The sequence below is a fragment of the Pterocles gutturalis genome, unplaced genomic scaffold, assembly GCF_000699245.1.
Source record: "Pterocles gutturalis isolate BGI_N339 unplaced genomic scaffold, ASM69924v1 scaffold26853, whole genome shotgun sequence".
Taxonomy (NCBI): Eukaryota; Metazoa; Chordata; class Aves; order Pterocliformes; family Pteroclidae; genus Pterocles; species Pterocles gutturalis.
In genome coordinates, this window is record NW_010121324.1 from 29,861 (window position 1) to 43,876 (window position 14,016).

Here is a 14,016-nt window from a genome sequence, read left to right on the forward strand (position 1 = left end):
ATGGTACTTCTTCCAAAAATGCCTGAAAACCCCCCCCAAGAAATTTGGGTGGGAGGGCAAATGTATGAAGAATGGTGTCTGGGGAGGATTGAGCCAGGTTAGCTCTGTTTGTTGTCTAAAGCCAAAAAAGGCACGTGCGAAGACTTTCCCCAGCTGGGAGGGAGAGGGAATTGCCTAGGAGGGATTTGCTTAAAATGTTCCTTGAGCTGCACGGGCTCCCGCTGGCCGAAGCCAGCACTGTCACAAGCTCCAGTCCCCAGCCTGGGGGGGAATGTCCCTGTGGGCTCGGAGCCTTCCCAACCAGGCGATCCCATTGAACCTCATCACACAGTGGATTTTAACAACCTTTTATTGAATCACAACTGCAATCAATGCCACCATGCCCGTTAAGTCAGTTTCATTCCCTTAGCTTCATGGGATTTTTTGCTCTTTACTTCAAGACAACTACCCAGCGATTGAGGAGGTAAGAAGTGCCCAAGATGCGCAGCCGTGCTCCGTGTTTGGCGAGGCCACCCAGCCTACGCGGTGATGGTGATGGCCTTCTCCACGGAGATCCCTTTGATCTGGGTTGAGGTCAGCTTGGCGACGATTTTCTTCTCTCCTAGTCTTGTCGGGGTGCAGATTATTTCAGACTTAATGATCCTACCAGGCTCTATGTCCCTAAGGAGAAAGAAAAAACAAATAGTCCTAGCATGAGTTTTAGTTCTTATTTGATGTTTTTTGAATTGTTTCGCTTAAAGAAATAGCCGTCACATGTTTAGGGTGAATGTTTCCCTTCTGTGATGTCCAGCGGGGCAAGTGGGGCTCCACACAGTGGCGCTGGCTGGTGGTCCTGGTGTTCAAATTTGGACCAAGCCCAAATGTAGTGCAGTCTCAAACATGGCTTTCAAAGGGCCTCATTACTACAAATCCCCTAACTGCTTCTTCAAGGGAAAAAAGGAAACGAAAAAGGAAAGGAGAAAGGAAAAATGGAAGGAACGGGAAGAGAAAAGAAAAAAGGAAAGGAAAGGAAAGGAAAGGGAAGGAAAGGAAAGGAAAGGGAAAAGGAAAAAGAAAAAGAAAAAAGAGTCAAAGCAGAATCCTCATTTCATCTGGGCTCATCGCCTTACCCCTCGTCAAACATCGCCATCTTGAAGATGCCCAAGCCCTCCACCAGCAGTTTGCAATTTCCTAGGGGCACGTTCAGCTTGTTCTTAAAGATGAAGGCGCAGATGAAATCCTTGTTCAGCTTGGCCGTTTCTGGCATCTGGAAAGAGAGAAACAAACCCAAATGCTGGGGATCAGAGAGGTAACAAAGATGTCAGACCTGCTGCTGGTTTGCTTCTCGCTTGAATAGCCAAATAAAATGCCAAGGACTGAGCATCCCCAGAGGCGGCTGTTTTGGGGATCTCCCCGGGAATGCCAACACCACTATGGTGCGACAGCGAGCGGGGGGCTTTAACCCTCGTTCCCGAGGAGCCAGGCTGGCGGCTCTCACCTGGACAGTGATGGGGGGGTACTCGAAGCTCATTGACGTCTCCTTGGTGAGCTTGTCCTCTGTCCCCTGGACCTCAGCGATGGCGGTGACGTGGATGTGCACCTCATCCTCCACCGTGGCCAGGGTGCTCATGTACGTATCGGCTGGGATTGTCAGAGGGATCTGTATCTCTGCAGGACAGAAAGCACAACTCGATGCTTCATCACATACCCACCAGCTGGAGTTTGCTGGGTGAGTGGTAGCCGGCACACAGAGCCCATGGGAAGGATGGAGGAGCCCACACCTTCTCCCCATCAAGCTCGGGCTCACATCCAGCATCTCGCAGCCCTCGTCCCCGCCTGCCCTGGCACCCAGGAGGAGGCAGAGGAGCATGAGGTTGGGGACATTTAAGCCCTGTGTCCCCTGGGGTTTCTCTGGAGCACTGCTTGTGATAAAATCAGCTGCTTTCCTTTCACTTCAGATTTTATCTTTCATTGCCTGGACAAACTTCCAGTGGCTTGGAAAAGCCCCAGGGTCAGCAGCTTTAGCTGCAAGGCTTCCTGGCTTCTCGGAATTAAAAAATTTTAAAAAAGCCTGTCCTTATCTCTAAACATGAGTAGCTCACTTCGTGTCATACCCTGCTGCATTTTGACAGCCACAGTGTAAGTGTGAAAACACTCAGTAATCACCAGCAGCAAAGAATTTTTTTTTTTTTGTGTGAGTGACTCTCACTGGGAATGAGGAAATGCTGTTAATTATTCATCACTCGTTAGCCTCTTGTTTAGCAAATTCCAGCCGCACTTCTGGGGATCAGAAATGCAACCCGGGTTGCTCAGAGATAGGCAAGGAACAGCAAACAGCTCTGGGGATCGGCCAGGCAGGCTTGAAACTGGCTTGGGGGAAGAATTCAGAAAATAACGCTCACCAGCATCACCACCAGCTGGTCAACGTTGGAGTGGCAGGCACAAGACCAAAAAAAAGCTGACATCTCCAGCCATCTAAACCCTGGGAGGGATGTGACCCGACACCTGCCGTGGGTGGCATCTTTGCTGCTTGCACAGCGAGGACAGGAGGAGGATGCTCCAGCACACCTTGCTCGCACAGTGCAAACGTCTGCCTGCCCACATGGGTGGATTTCCAACCATCTCACTGCAGCTGCTGCAGGGACAGGGACGTCATGGTTTGGTCCCCACTACGGTGAGATCCCAGTTTATAACCGAGGCTCCCAAATGCAGTAACAAGACAGGGAGGCAGCAGGCAGGCAATTCCTTATGGAGCCGTGCACCGACCTAGAGCAGAGCTGTTATGAGCCAGCTCCAGTGGAACCCCAGACTACCCCAGTAAACAGCCCACAGAACCCAGCAAGCTTTCCGTGCCTACCAGATTTGCCTTCAAGGTTGACGGTCTCCTTGATGTATCCAAGGCTGGCCTGGATTTTCCCAGTGTAGGACTGCAGCTGGCAGGAGCCAACCAGATTGATGGTCCACTTCCCAGGAGCAGAGGTCTTCACTGTGATGGCCAGCTCAAGGGGATTGCCAGGTTGCAAAGCTTCTTTGTTGGTGATCTCAAGCTGGAGCCCACTCTTGGGGACCTCCTCCTTCAGGACCTCAGTCTTGGGGGCTGGCTCCTGCACAACCCCATACTCGGAACCCTTCTCATCCACGCGCACAGTGGAAGCGAAGTGTGCACGAGGCATCAGTCCTGATGGGCGTAAGAAGGAGGTAGCTCTCTGCATAGACTCCCTTTCCTCTTCGGAACCTGGATGAAGGAAAAAGATGAGTGACAGCTGTATCTCAGTGTCTTCACCCAGAGCCACCTTCCCTTTATTTATGCTTCTGCTGCTGGGGCAGCACCAGGGGAGGTGTCTGGGCACCTCCAGCCTCTGCTCAGGAGACCCTCCTGTTTTATGCTACCACCAGATATAACTGTAGCATTTTGGACTGGGAGAATTTCCTAAAAAAAGACACTTTTAGAAGATGGATGCTCCTAAGATTTCCCCACTCCTCACTAGGAAGGGTTTAACAGCCTAGCACAACACGACTGGATCCGAGAACCATGGGGAGGGAATGTGGTTGGGGTTTTTTTTGTTTGTTTCCAATATGGTCTGGGGAATGGAAAGACAAAAAAGAAGAAGAAATGAAGCCACGGTGAGTGCAACCACTGGGTTGGTCTCTCAGCCCATTTCTTTGGGCTTTTCTTCTCTTGGGCACTACTTTAGAGGATGGGGGCAGTCACCTTCAGGGAACTTGTACTCTGCGGTGATGTCTTCCCGCCTGTTCTGCCCCACGGCTTTTGTGCTGATGTTCACACCGATGCCGCGGGTCTCCGTGCTGATCTTGATGAACTTATCCTCATTGTTCACCTTCTTGACAACCCAGTAGACTTTGTCAGCGTTCACTTCCGCGTACACAAACTTGCTGTCAAAGGGCAGATACACATCCCCTTCTCGCACAGCCTTCAGTGGGCATGGACCACACTGGAAAAGACCTACAAAGCACAGTCAACACCATTGGCTTCTCCAAGTACGGGCAGAGCCCCCAATTTTTGTTCCACCCTTGGACCCACCCAATCTGTGGCCATGGTAGTTGACTCTTAGTAGTAAATATTCTTTCAACTCAGAGCTGAACTCCAAAAGGCCCTACTTATCCCAAAGCTGTTTGGGCTTTTTTATAGATGACCAAGGTCTGTTAAGAGCTTTTATGTATTTCCCCTCACTTAAAAAATTTCAAAGTTTAAAAGTCATGGCTCGGTGATGGAGTCAACCAAGTCCAGCCACCTGTGTTCGATCTCCTGGCAACACCCCACTTGCTGCACAGCCTTGAGGATTAATGTTTTGTTTCCCACCTCCAAATTTTCTGCATCTGTTCCTCCCATCTCAGGGTGAGATGGCAGGAGTGAGACCTCCAGCTTGAGGACGTCACTGCCCAGGTATGTGAAGACTGGGGACCACAGTTTTCCTACAAAATGTCCCTGCCTCCCTTGGGAGCTGTAGAAGAGCCTTTCCAGGCAAGTCCTACCTTGACTTTGCTCCTGCGGGGTTGAATCAATGGCCTGCCAGCCGTCAAACCCTGACGGCAGGTCTGTCCGCTTCATCCAGACGTCGTTCCACACGTGGAAGTTCCTGTGTGCATTTGGGTTGGGCAAAAAAAACAGGAGTGAGCTGTTACAGCCAGCAGAGTCACAGTGTCCTTTCTTACTCCTTCAGTAAGGGCAGTTTTAATGGGGATTTGTGTGTAACCCTGTGAAACCCCAGGCTTTCCCTCTCTCCCAGGCAGCATACCCAAAGCAGGAGGGAAATTCTTAAAGGAAAGGCTGCTGAGGCTGGGAAATGCAGGGCGGCACGGGGAATAGGAAGTGTCAGCCCCCTCTGGCCATACCAGACGGAGTCAAAGGACATGGCGTCCAGCTTCTCTCCATATTCGTTCAGGTAGATGTCCACTCTCAGGTTCTCATCCGTATCGTGCGCAGAGTTGAAGTTACTGACGCAGCGGGAGGGGATCCCCAGGCAGCGCATGACTGCAGCACAGACAGACAAAACAAGGGGTCACTAAATCTCTCAGGATGGTGGGCACACATGGAGAAGACACCCACAGCCTTCTTTTCTCCAGGCTGAGCCATCCCAGCTGCCTTGGTCGCTCCTTACACGACAAGCCCTGCCTCCTCCGGTGCTCAGAGGCATGGTAATTTGGCTGATGAGCGCAGTAATTGGGATATTGGAGCAGGGAGGCAGCTCGCTGTTTACCTGTGGTGAGGACTCCTGCGAAGACCCAACATTGACCATAACAGACCGGCTTCTGTGTTCTGTAAAACTGCTGCAGAATGGCGACGCTCCCGATCCAGTCCGTAGGGGCGGTCCCGTTGCTGTACTTCCCCGACCAGTTCCCCAGCAGGACACCATTGTCATCATTGGCATTCACCTGTGGTCACACACACATGCAAAGAGAAAAAATACAGGGATGGGGCTGAGTGACGCTTAATGTTCAAAGCCCCTGGGAAAGAAGAGCAAGGAGGGGGAAGCTGGAGGGGCCAAGCGCTTCTCCAGGAGAGCTGTACCAAGGCAGACATGGCTCTGGAGATGAACACAGGATCCCTTCTGCTGCTCAGCTTGAGTTCACTTTTGTCCAGCAGATACATGCAGGCGTCCAGGACTAATTCCTCGAACTGTTTTGGAGAGAAAGTAGAGATGTTTTTATATGCCGCTTTAACATAGAATTTGCTCAATCACAAAGTCTGTCTATGTAGTTGGAGGAAACTGACTAGTCCTAACTTCTGAACTTCCTTTATCATATTGAATTTCCAAGCCTACAGGACTTCTCAAAGATGTTCTCTCCAAAGAAGGGCTTAAACAAAACCCCACCTTGGCAGACAAAAGCCTGTCTCACGTGTCTTGCCAACACTGCTGGAGCCCAAGCCAGCAGTCCTTACTCCTGCAAGTAGTCCCACATCACCTATGTCAGCTCCCCGCAGCCCTGCAATTTACTCACAAGAGTAATGACAAATTAAGAGTGCTACAGATACCCAGTCTATTTACGTAGGTATAAAATGAACCCCAGGGGGAAAAAAAAGACACATAAATGCCGATTATTACAGCAAAAGATTCCTCATTAGCAATCGCTGATAAAGTTCCCTGAGGTCCAATTCACAGACAGGTCAAACATCCGATCAGACACAATTTGGCAGAAAATCCATATAAATTCTCATGGGTTAACAGCAGAATAAATACTGGGATAGGAACAGCCCTATGGACAATGCCCTTTGGCCCCTTTGTGGAAAAGCCATTGGCATGAGCACTTCTGTTGGGTTGTCTGCACCCTGCAGCTTGGAATCACTGACTTATAAAACAAAATGAAAGAGAAGAGAAGAGAAGAGAAGAGAAGAGAAGAGAAGAGAAGAGAAGAGAGAAGAGAAAAAAGAAGAGGAAAAGAGAGAGGAAAAGAGAAGAGAAGAGAAGAGAAGAGTAGAGAGAAGAGAGAAGAGAAGAGAAGAGTAGAGAGAAGAGAGAAGAGAAGAGAAGAGTAGAGAGAAGAGAGAAGAGAAGAGAAGAGAAGAGAAGAGAAAGAAGAGAAGAAGAAAAGAAAAGAAAAGAAAGAAAAGAGGAAAGGAAAAGAAAGGAAAGGAAAAGAGAAAAGAGAGAAGAGAAGAGAAGAGAAGAGAGAAGAGAGAAGAGAAGAGAAGAGAAGAGAAGAGAAGAGAAGAGAGAAAATAGAAAATAAAAGAGAAGAAAGAGAAAAACAGATTCCAACATTTTTTGGTGGGAAGCAGGACTGGATAAGGTGCAGGATGCTCTGTGTGGTGCCTGTGTGATTTCTACAGGGTGCCAATAAACCTGGCCTGGCATCCAGCTCTTAGCTAGAGCCCGAGCAGGTTTGTTGCACCGCTCCACAGGGGTTATCTCAGTGGCAGCACGAGGAACACCTTCCTGAGAGGGTGGGCTGCTCGTGTCCTGCACCCAACAGCTCACCTCTTAGTTGGTGATGGCACCACTTGAGTGATGACAGCCTCTGCTAGTGCTTTTCTCCTGTTTTTTCCCAATTGTGATGCAATAGGTAAATAACCAGATGGGTTTTTCCCCAACCAGCCCTCCCCATGGCTCATGACCTGGTTACTGGTTACTGTGGCTGGGGAAAACACTTAAGAACGACGATTACTCTAAGCAGGTGAGCCCTCCCCATGAAGCTGGCAGGATTATCCAAGTGCTTTGAGTTACTCATGGGCTTAAACTTTTTTTAGGTCTGATTCATTGAAAGGAACACCTAAAGGAGAAAGAGAGAATAAGGGTAATAACGCCAACATGCGGCTGTGTTTTACCTGTCCAAAATTCCAGGGTCTGCCGTATATGTTGTATGCAGACCCAACGTATATGTAGCCTGTGTCGTTGAGCACATACTCCTTTCTCTGTGCCTCACTGTCCAGGAAGACAACATCCCCTGGAACAACAAAAAACCTCAGGTATTAGGTGGTTTGCACAAACGCTATACAAAGTTTTCCTTGGAAAGCTAAACCCGGGGAGCTGGTGGTCTGTAACATTCACAACAAATGGTGACCATGCAGAACTTTCAGATTTTTTCTTCTATCATGGAAGAATTTCCTATAAGACTAGGCTTTATTTTAATCCAGTAGGTCTGTTGCTATATGACCTCTGTTTTAGTGAAATGCTTCTTTCTGAGCAAACACTTTAGTGGACAGCAGAAAGAACTTGGGGGCTGATGCCAACTACCAACACACTTTTTTAAAATCCTTTTTTTTGTTTTTAAATCTGGATTTTAAGCCAACCCAGTCACCTCAGTTAACCTTTGCAGTGACCACCCTCCTTACCTTCGCACCAAGGATTGAACAGAAGGTAGATAGGCTCATTTTCGGGCTTATAGATGTTATTCCCAGTCTTCACGTTCAGGGTGTATTTCCCCACCGGAGCCCAGGGCGAGCTGGTGACAGACAGTACACACTGGGGAGGCAAGAAGGACAGACAGCGTGATGGACCCTCCACCGTGGCCATGGGGGAAGAGGGACGGGGTGCATCCTGCCCACGGGTTCTACCTGGTTGCCGCTGCTCCTGACGATGGAGATTTGCCACCCACCGAAGTCCTCGTCCCGCCTGGGGTCCAGTGACATTGGGGTCCCCCTGACTCTGATGGGCTTTTCACCTGGGAACAAAACCAACATGAGATGTGGGAAGGTTGCACAGGTCTGCAACGACTGCGCAGTGGAACAGGCAGCTGGAGGCTCTCCGTGGAGGACGAACTCACTTACCGATGCCGAAACGCAGTGCCAGCTTGTCGTCAGCCTTCAGGTCCCTGCTGAAGTTGAGCTGGAGCTGGAAGGGCTGCCCGCGCCGCACCACCAGGTTATTGATGTTGTAGGCGTCCGTGCGGTGCAGGCGGCAGTTCTCGCTCCTGAGAAAGTCAACCCCAGTGACCTTCAGGTCGGTGCCTGGAAAGCCGTGAGCAGGGATGGAGAAAGAAAAAAAGAAAAGGGAGGTTAATGGTAAACTGTTCAATAAAGACAGTTTTCTTCTTATTATTATTATTCTTAGTGGAGCCCCGTGGGTCATCAAAACACCGAAGTGTCCAGTGGTCTAGCACAAGGAATCACATCACAGCAAGGATTGCCAGAGCTCATGGGTGGTACAACAGTGTGTATATATATATATATATATACACACATATACATGTACATATACACACACGCATATACACACACACACATATATACACAATACTAACTATACTATACCATTCTGTTCTATTCCATTGTATACTATACTAACAATACTATACTAACTATAGATTTAAAATATCTAGTATAGTATAGAACCATATAATATAACATATATAATATAATGCAATGTAACGTAATAAAATGTAATATAATAAATAAATATAATAAACACAATATAATATAATGTGCCATATGCACACTGCCAGCTGTGTGAGGGGGCCGGCAGCCATGACTCAGCTCCACAGCCTGCCATGGGCCAGGGGGATGGCATTGCTGCAAGTTTTGTTGCAATACTGAAAGCCTTGCTTCTGCGAAAGCAAGTCTTGCTTCTGCAAAAGCCTTGTTTCTGCGAAAGCCTTGTTTCTGCGAAAGCCTTGCTTCCCCCTTGAAAGTGAAGCGGTGATGGCACATCCGCATCCCACCCCCACAGTTGCCATGGGGCAGCTCCGCTCCCTGGACCATCTCGCCTGGGAGCCCACCAAAGGTCCTGACCACCGTAGCATCCCTGTCACATTACAGATTATTACAAATGTTTCTTCATTATGGCAGATATTAAAACACCAGTAGTAGTAGCAATAGTAGCAGTAGTAGTAGGAATACGGATGGGTGAGGAAAGTGCTGCTTGCCAGGGTGGGTTCAGAGGTGATGCTCCCAAGCAGTCCCCAGCTAGCACGGGGCAGCTTAAAAATTAAACATCACCGCTGGGATTTTATCCCAGCATATTTCCCTCTGGTCAAAGACTAGCCTTATATTAGCATTAAACACATCCTGCATGATTATAAAATAATAATTAACAGTAACTTTCATTGCTCCTCGCAAAACATAGCACACACAGTCAAGCTGGAAGTGAATCGAATATGCCCAAATGTGGCTCCCCTCCATTGCGGAGATGGTCTCTGGGATGCTGTAAGCCCGGGCAATGGACTCAGAGGCTAATTCTTTGTATTTTTCCCTCCAAAAGTAGTTCCAAATAACATCACAACTGTCATTAACCAACCTCTTATGGAAGCCTGCATATGTGAATCTTTGCAAGTTTTTTTCTTTGCAAGGACTTGGTTTCTCCTACAACTCAAATCCCAAAGGGAGGCCTGGGGCCAGGAGTCAGCTGTGCTGCAGAGATGCTGCCTGTCCGGGGGGATGCTAAACGTGGGGTGCAGCACTCTGTCCCTTTCCACACCAACTGATGCTTTTGCTGTTTGACTTCAGCACAGCTCTGGACTCCAGCCAGAGACCCTGCTGGGTGCCTCGCTCCCATTCATTCCCAGCACAGACGCTGGTTTTGCAGGGCATGGCATTTAAAATCACCATATTCTTGGCTGCTCTTGCCTCCTGCAGCTCTGGATGGGAGCAGGGCTGGGAAAAGGACTCCAGGCTCCAAGAGGCACAACCTGGCATGATGCTTGAGCAAAGCCTGAGCAAAGATAGAGCCCTCAGCCTTCGGTAAAGATGGGATTTGGAGGTTGCTCCATCAGGCTTTGGCAGCTGTCCAGGCACGACAGGGAAAGCCGGAGCATGCCAGAACAGGGCCAAGCTCTATTTCTTTGGAAGTGTCTAATTTGTCTTGTACCTGCCCATTAAATATCCTTAAAGGATAAACCCTGTGTAAACAGCAGGCAGTAACAATGCCTCTAAAGCACTTAGCTCACGAGTGATTCAGGTGGAGATATGGGAGAGTCAGGAAATTTAAAACCACTTATGGGAACTTAGAAATGAGCAAGTCAAAGGCATGATGGTTTAAGGGAGAGTTCATAAAGCATCTTGACAGATTCACAGATCTGGGTTATCTATCAACAGGAACCATCCCTAAGAGCAAAGACGCTGAAATCTGCGGGTAGCTGCAGTGGCACGAGGGATGCCAGGACCCAGGGCAGGCTGAAATCAGTGGCACGCTTCCCACTGCCACCTCTGTCAGGAAGCCACCGCAGCCTTGGGTAAACTGACCTGGCCACCAGATTACTGCCTCTGTGTATTTCTTCTTACTAACTATATAAACTGTACTTATCTTAATGACACACCAGTTATCAGTACAGCAAACAGACTTGAAATGGACCATCACCTTTCGTTAACTGGTTTAATTCTCGAGTGCTTTTTGTTTGCTCACTGCCAGATGCCAGCTTTGGGCTGATGTTTTGTGCAACAGGGAGTAGGGGGAGTGTCTGCGTGTATGTCAAAAAATTTCAGCTGAAATTACTTAATCCTCTGGACAAGGCCAAAGGGGAAGAGCATTTTCCTCAGCCTTAACAAATCTCCAGCCACAAAAGCTGCATCGTTCCTTACAGAAACCCTGGTGCCAGGGGGAAGCTCCCAGCAAACAGCCCTGGTGATGGGAGAGGGCTTTGGAGGGATGTGGGAGCTGATGGCACAGCATGGCTGTGGGGAATCTGTACTTCCAGCATTTCCTGGCTTACGGACTGCATTTCCACCCCTTGCTTCTGCAAATCACAGGTGTGGAGGATGCACAGAGAAAAACCACAGAGAACAGATGCCTCAGAATATGTCCTGACAGCTGAAAACCTGTCCCTGCACAGCGCTGCCTGTCCATTGCGCTGCACTTATCCCTGCGCAAACACACCCGCGATACCCTGCGACTCGGCTGGCGCGGCAACCGAACCCAAATTCTGCCAGATAACATCTTCCTTTTTTTTTAAAGAAGAAATTTCAAGACCATATTTTTATTTTTATCCCCTAGTTCCATAATTTCCATCCATTCTAGAGCTCCTTCCTACAATAACCTGCTGGCCCCATTGCAGGCTGCCTTCCTGGGAAGACGTTCAGAGATTTGAGAGCACAGCAATCACTCAGAACAAAAATGGGGACACGAGGGCTTGGCACTGGTAAGGATCTGGGGCCTTTTTTCCATGAGGATGAGGTGATGGGGTTTTAAAAAAATATTAATATGGAGCAAAGCATTTATAGCATGCCTGGCTTCAGTGGGAATAAGGGCTGCTCAGAAGGACAGGAGGGAACTGGGATGGGAACTGTAGCTTTGCAAGAGACAGCAAAATCTGGCACCTGCATTTACTCCTCATCCTTGCTGTCTCTTGCAAAACAACAGTTCCCATCCCACTTTCCTCCTGTCCTGGTTCGGGAGTGACTCAGGCACCTTTTGAGGTCAGTGCAGGATCTTGTAACAATGGGGTGGGCAGGACAGCCTGGGATAAAGCTCAAGTCCAGATAATCCCTTTTTTCAGTTATTCTGAAACTTCTGTCAGATGGTATCAGCCATCGCTAAAGAGCAATAATCTACACGATTAAGCAGCCTGAAAGAAAGAAAATTCCTTTCACCTCAACACAGAACACGTCTAGAAAAGCCGCGTTTCTTTCCCGTTATCACCGGTAGAGCCAGATGTCTACAGGTTGATGACAAGTGGGTTGCATTTTTCAGTTGGTTTACCGATCCGTCAAAAATAGAATTTGGACAGCCAGAGCAAACCTACCCCAAAGTATCACCCACGGGAGTCAGAGGGGTGCGAAACCCTCCATCTTCGCTGGAGCTGCCGTCCTCCCCACAGGAGACCTGTCAAACCGCAAAGCTAGCACGGGCTATCGTATCAAGCTGTAAAAACTCACCAGTGGTATCGCTCATGGTTCTCGTCGGCGTTGCAACCCAAGGCACTTGCAATGTCAGCAGCTCCTGAGCTCCCGAGTAGCCTCTGCCGCTGGGTTCTGAGCATGGAGGAGGAAGGGAGGCTGCCCTTTTTATCTGTGTCTGGCTCTGAGGTGTGAGCAGGTCCACTGCCAAGGGGTGGTGTTTAGAGAAAGGAAGTTCCCCTGGAGAAAAAAAAAAAAAAAAAAAAAAGATTACAACTCCCTCTGCACATAGTCAGACCCTGAAAAATAGCGAAACTTAAATCCCGACTCATATGGACGGTGGTTTTGCACAATCAGATGACAAGTGGACAGACCCTTCCCTGACACACAGCAAAATCATGGGCTGGGTGAGTAACGAGAATGCACCTATGCCCTGACACCCAGGTCACTGGGACTGCAGCTCCAGGGCTAACTTCACCAAATTGTTTAATCCTTAGGAAAACAGAGTTCCCCAAGCCTGACTTTCTTTGGTGTTAATGAGATTTTTGTCACCATGTTTAGGAAAGAAGCATTTGAAGCTGTGGGCTATAACCCAGCAGTTACATGTGTGGGTTGGGAAGCCCAAGGATGCTGGTGCTGGCCCCTTCCCTGTGGGGTCAGGGCGATGCCAGGGGAGATGGCCCAGTGGGAGCACTGGGTGGGAAAGAGGAGAAACAGGCCATGTCCAGGAGGAGTAAAAGACATGGTGGGTCAGGAGCTCCCTGCCACACTGCTCCTCGGGGTGACCAGCCATGGAGAGATGAGTCTACTCAATGGAGGGGAAAGTCGGTGGCACAGGCCAACAGTGATATGGGCACAGTGGCCAGAAAGACATACAAATGTCTCCTCGAACACCCAAAAGTGAAGAGACGGCTCAGCCCCCCGATGCCTCCCCCCATGGCAGCAGCTTGGGCTCCAGCAAGGCAGGACTCAGCCTGCAAGGCTGGCGCATCGGAACGTGGGATCTCCCTAAACAAGATCTCCCCGTGACAGCCTTCAAAGGCACCGACTTTGCTCCACCAATTCAGATAGCTGCGTATTTGCTTTAGGAGGACTGTTTTGCTTGGTGCTGAGATGAGGGTGCCAGCCGGGTGCTGAGCTGGCAGATCCCACCCCTGGGGCATGTCACCGCTTGCCCGCAGGTGAATGTTGGGTGTCCTTACCTGAGAGCATGACGAGCACATCCCAAGGCACAGAGGGTTCAGTACACAGCTCTAATCTCGCAGGACATCTGGATGAAGATCTGAGCTGCCAGTGTTCTTAGTAGACAGAGCATCACTCACCATTCAGCAGCAGACAATGTGCTGGCAAGTGCATGTTTCACTCCTGAAAAAACCCTACAGTCCCAATTTACCTCTCAGGGTTGCTTTTGCTCTGCATTTCTTTCCTCCTGGAAAGGTGAAAGACATTTTTGTTCAGAACCAGCATGGGATGAAGTAAAGTATATGGAATGTTGGTACAATAACATCAGCAATAACACATGCAATCTGAACGTTTATGATCTATATTACTGGTTTCCACTGCAGCAACAGAGCAATCTACCTCATCTGAAGGCACTGAGAGCAGCTTTCTCATCCAGTTTCCACCTGTTATATACATATAATTCCATCCTTGGTTGGAGGCAGCTTAAACTGTGTTGACACAGTCATCCTACAGCAAAACCCACAGATTTTTGCAAACAGGAATGGGCTGGTGTTGATAATGCTTTGCTTCCGAGAAAAATTGTATGTAGTTGCATGCTGGAGGGTCAGTGGTGGAGACAGGGAATGTGT

The 14,016-nt window shown here is 49.0% G+C and overlaps 1 protein-coding gene across 1 annotated transcript; it reads right to left on the reverse strand.

Annotated features, from left to right (window-relative positions):
• Positions 1–518: 518 nt before the first annotated feature.
• On the reverse strand, positions 519–13,417 carry TGM4 (transglutaminase 4). Its single transcript, XM_010077210.1, has 15 exons — positions 13,408–13,417; positions 12,245–12,445; positions 8,207–8,386; positions 7,994–8,100; positions 7,772–7,901; positions 7,265–7,383; positions 5,510–5,617; positions 5,199–5,373; positions 4,834–4,972; positions 4,474–4,577; positions 3,692–3,943; positions 2,837–3,214; positions 1,478–1,647; positions 1,110–1,246; positions 519–660 (listed from the first exon to the last, which is right to left on the reverse strand). The coding sequence occupies exons 1-15, from the start codon at positions 13,415–13,417 to the stop codon at positions 519–521; spliced, it is 2,352 nt and encodes a 783-aa protein (XP_010075512.1).
• Positions 13,418–14,016: the final 599 nt, after the last annotated feature.

Bases quoted from the DNA above. Each gene is read 5' to 3' on its own strand.
- TGM4 (XM_010077210.1), bottom strand. The intron at 1,648-2,836 runs GTAGGCACGGAA...TCTGTCCTGCAG, and splicing joins CAACCTTGAAGGCAAATCTG to AGATACAGATCCCTCTGACA. The intron at 1,247-1,477 runs GTGAGAGCCGCC...CTCTCTTTCCAG, and splicing joins ACCCCCCCATCACTGTCCAG to ATGCCAGAAACGGCCAAGCT.